Source organism: Procambarus clarkii, chromosome 54 (genome assembly GCF_040958095.1).
Source record: "Procambarus clarkii isolate CNS0578487 chromosome 54, FALCON_Pclarkii_2.0, whole genome shotgun sequence".
Lineage (NCBI taxonomy): Eukaryota > Metazoa > Arthropoda > Malacostraca > Decapoda > Cambaridae > Procambarus > Procambarus clarkii.
The window spans coordinates 16,617,786-16,621,325 of NC_091203.1; the positions used below are offsets into that span (position 1 = coordinate 16,617,786).

At 40.4% G+C, this 3,540-nt stretch overlaps 1 protein-coding gene across 1 annotated transcript; it reads left to right on the forward strand.

Moving 5' to 3' along the window:
* The first annotated feature begins 1,316 nt into the window (after positions 1-1,316).
* On the forward strand, positions 1,317-3,079 carry LOC138352549 (uncharacterized). The gene is made up of 5 exons (XM_069305038.1): positions 1,317-1,431; positions 2,280-2,321; positions 2,398-2,481; positions 2,557-2,850; positions 2,930-3,079. The coding sequence occupies exons 2-5, from the start codon at positions 2,280-2,282 to the stop codon at positions 3,041-3,043; spliced, it is 534 nt and encodes a 177-aa protein (XP_069161139.1). The 5' UTR covers positions 1,317-1,431; the 3' UTR covers positions 3,044-3,079.
* Positions 3,080-3,540: the final 461 nt, after the last annotated feature.

The following is a 3,540-nucleotide window of genomic DNA, read 5'->3' on the forward strand; positions in this document are numbered from 1 at the left end:
TAGAAAGAAAGGGAGATTACCACGAAGGCTAAAAGGACGGAGTTGGGACAGAATACGGTATCTCCAGGTGGTGTCATACTCTTTGTCCAGGTCAAAAAGGACAGCAACAACGGAGGTCTTTACAGCAAAGACAGTATGAACATAGACCTCCAAATTCACGAGGACTTCAGTTGTGCTGCGACACTTGCGAAAGCCAGATTGAGATGGGTAGAGGAGGTGACAGTGTTCCATGAACCCACATCAAACGGTCATGGACCCTACGTTCAAAAAGTCTGCAGATGCAATGGAGCAATGGGACAGAAGTCCTAATAGGATGTTCCAAGAGAACCTGGTTTCCAAATAGGATGAATAACCTCAAACCATTCTTTGAGGACTAACGACGACTCCCATATACGGTTATAAATATTCAGTGAAAACTAAAATGTGCATAGAGGAAGATCGTGATGCATCTCATAAGTAATGTCATCTGAGCCCGCTGCCTTAGAACAGCAGAGAGCTAGGGCAGATTGGAGTCAAGTGTGACTCTGGGAGAGAAAAAAGGGCATTATAGGGGAATTAAGGATGTGTGCAAAAATCTAAGGGACAAGATTCAAGATCCCCTTATGAGTAAGATAAGAGGGAGGAAGGTGAGAACCGGAGCTAACAGTCGAAAGTGTGAACCCAGTTCGGATGCTACCGACACCGGATCCGCCACAACAGAACCACGGAGGTGAAGGTAAAAATAGCCTAAGCTACTCTAGATGTGTATTTTATTGTCTCTATAAACGTACTTGAACTTGACTGGCGAGATATCGGGAACAAATTTGCCCGCTATTTTGCGGATTTTGTATAGATATGAGGGAAATTATAGTCAACTGTAATGGTGGAGACAAGTACGCATACGGTTAAAAATATAGGCTTTGAGGCCTACAATGTTATTTCTCAATATATGAGTGTAGGTCTAACGTGTTGTATATATGAATTTAAATCCACGCTGCTATTTCTCAATATGCGAGAGTAGGCCTTAGGTGATAAATATATATATTTAGAATTACTTATAACAAAATATTCTAAGACTTAAGAAAATATTTTAAGCAAAACTATTAATTTTTGCTAATAATCAGTAAAGCGATAGAAAAGCTGCAAATAAAATTAATATTCTAATATCATTATAAAATAGAAACGCAAAGATTTATTGGAAATGAAAACAATAGATAAACATTGAAGCTCCGTGAGTCTTAACACCATTTTGTTTCACTGGAAGCAAAGCTGACAGTTCAGTCAATAGATGGCGCTGTTATGGTGGTCTTACCAGCTTTTGGGGGGAACTTTCTACCTTTCCCCTAAAGTGTTTGGTGTTGAGTCAACGAGGTGCCCGGCCCGCCTTCAACCCTCAGTCAGTCCACTGTTGTTTGTGTGGTACCTTCTCTCCTACTTTAAGTGTTGTTAAAGGTTAGATGTTATATGTTGTAGCTAAATACTCATGATTTTTTGTGGAAGTTAATCAGTTTTTTTTAATATAGTTTCTGCTTGATATACTAAAATTATCGTTGTCGTAGTAAGTAAATAATTGGGTTCTTCGGTTTGCCGAGATATGTAGATTAATTTGACAACCGGTATTCTACTATAAGGACCTAATAATAATAAAAATAAAAACTGGTATTTTAAAAAGTTCCTAACTATTCTTAAGCATCTTCTCTTTACTCTACGTCAGGTTGTCAACGAATATCTGCCGGTCATTGAACATAATGCGAAAACACTAAGAAAATAGTAGTTTAACATAAATTAAACATTTCTACTGCTTTACAGTAATAATGAACTGTTAAAACAGATTTTCTACCAATGCATAAATATTTCGAACTATTAAGCTTTCAATAAGCGGCCTTAACTGTTAAACATGGCTCTTGCACTTTAAATACCGTGTCAACACATGGCAAACGTCCAGTGAGACTGCTAGGCATACTTATTTTTCACTGTCGGTGAATAACTAAAATGACAATTCTAGGGACATTTTACATAATGGACTTTGGGGACCCACTCGGATTACTTTCTTATGACCTTCCCATCAATCTTTAATATATTTAGTCTTTAAAACCGTATTTACATTAAATTTACCCTACCGATATTTTAAAATTACGTTTTCTTGGTCTTTCCATTCGTTGTCAGACCCGGTGTAAGGGATGAACTATGAAATGTTTGAACATCGGTTCTGTTCATGACTTCAGCAAATGTCATGGCTCTGATATAGTAATTTAAAAATTCGTCAGACTCCTAATTAGACTGCATTTTCTTACTTACAGATGGCGATATTGGCTCTACTATTCCTCGGTTGCATCGCCCAGGTAATTGCCATTTTACACTGTACTCCTGGAAATTTTAAACAAAATATTTGAGGTACTAAAAATTGCTCGTTAACAGATCCAGGGTCAGGCGTACCAACCTTACGGCACCCACGCGCCCCTGCCAGTCGTCACCCCCACAACCTCCACTGTCACCACTGAGGTTGGTAACCATGGTACTACCCTTCTCAACCAACCTGTTAATGGTAACATTTTCTAATGACGTATAACATTCCAGACTACCCTGACACACACTCTGCGGGAGACTACAACCTCTGACGTCTGGGTTACTGAGCAGACAGCGATCACCCTGACAGTCACCCAGACAACCACCCAATGGGAGTTTGTTCCCCAGCAGCCACAGACGGTGACCTCTGTGATAAGGGTCACCTCCACACCGGTAGTGTTGGTGACGGCTACGGTGGGGGTCTACCCAGTGAGCACAATGGTCTCCGTCTACAGTCAGTTCGTCACCACAACAGATACTGTTAAATACTGGCAGACCATCACCCACGTGGCTGTCACTCACGAGGTAACTATGTAGTCTTTAACTTGGTGCATGTGTTCATAAACTTTATTACACAAACGTCAATAATGTTTGTATTTTGCAGATCCAGACGGTCCCTGTGGTATCTACACAAGAACTCGTGCAGGATATAGTAACAACCGTCACCCAAATAGTAACTACTACGGTTACTTCCACCACCGCCAGATACTATGCTTAATTTATTGTCTTGTTGAAATAAAGGAGCACTAATGAACTACAACTTTTATTAGCTCAAAAGTGAAAGTGTCAAATGGTTATTCGTTGCACAGTATCTTTATCAGTCATCGTGCATAAGTCATGCCGAGGGGTTTGTTACTACAGAACACTCCCAGATTGCACGGATCCCTATATATGCAGGCAGTTGCTATAGTGAAGACGCTACCATCTTGTAATGCGTATTTCACTAGTTGGCTAACAATTTTTTTCAAATGTTCCTCGTTAATAGACTAGCGGGACCTTGCATCGCGGAAGTGTTCAATAATAAAATTACATCACTTCTATCGATCGCCTGCCATGCTTCTACCCATAAACGTTCTGGGAATCCCTAGGTGACGTGGTGGACGAAAGTGGTTGGGCACAATATCGGAAATGTCGCCTTCTGTATTTGCTGCCCGTACCAACAATCGTAACCCATCATGACCTTGCATTACCTGTTGACTTGCACCGAAGTATCCC

What these genes read in the sequence shown, in the direction of transcription:
- LOC138352549 (XM_069305038.1), top strand. Translation starts at nt 2,280, where the DNA reads ATGGCGATATTGGCTCTACTATTCCTCGGTTGCATCGCCCAG. An exon ending in CCTCCACTGTCACCACTGAG is followed by an intron (nt 2,482 to 2,556) that starts GTTGGTAACCAT and finishes ATAACATTCCAG; the next exon opens with ACTACCCTGACACACACTCT. An exon ending in ACGTGGCTGTCACTCACGAG is followed by an intron (nt 2,851 to 2,929) that starts GTAACTATGTAG and finishes TGTATTTTGCAG; the next exon opens with ATCCAGACGGTCCCTGTGGT.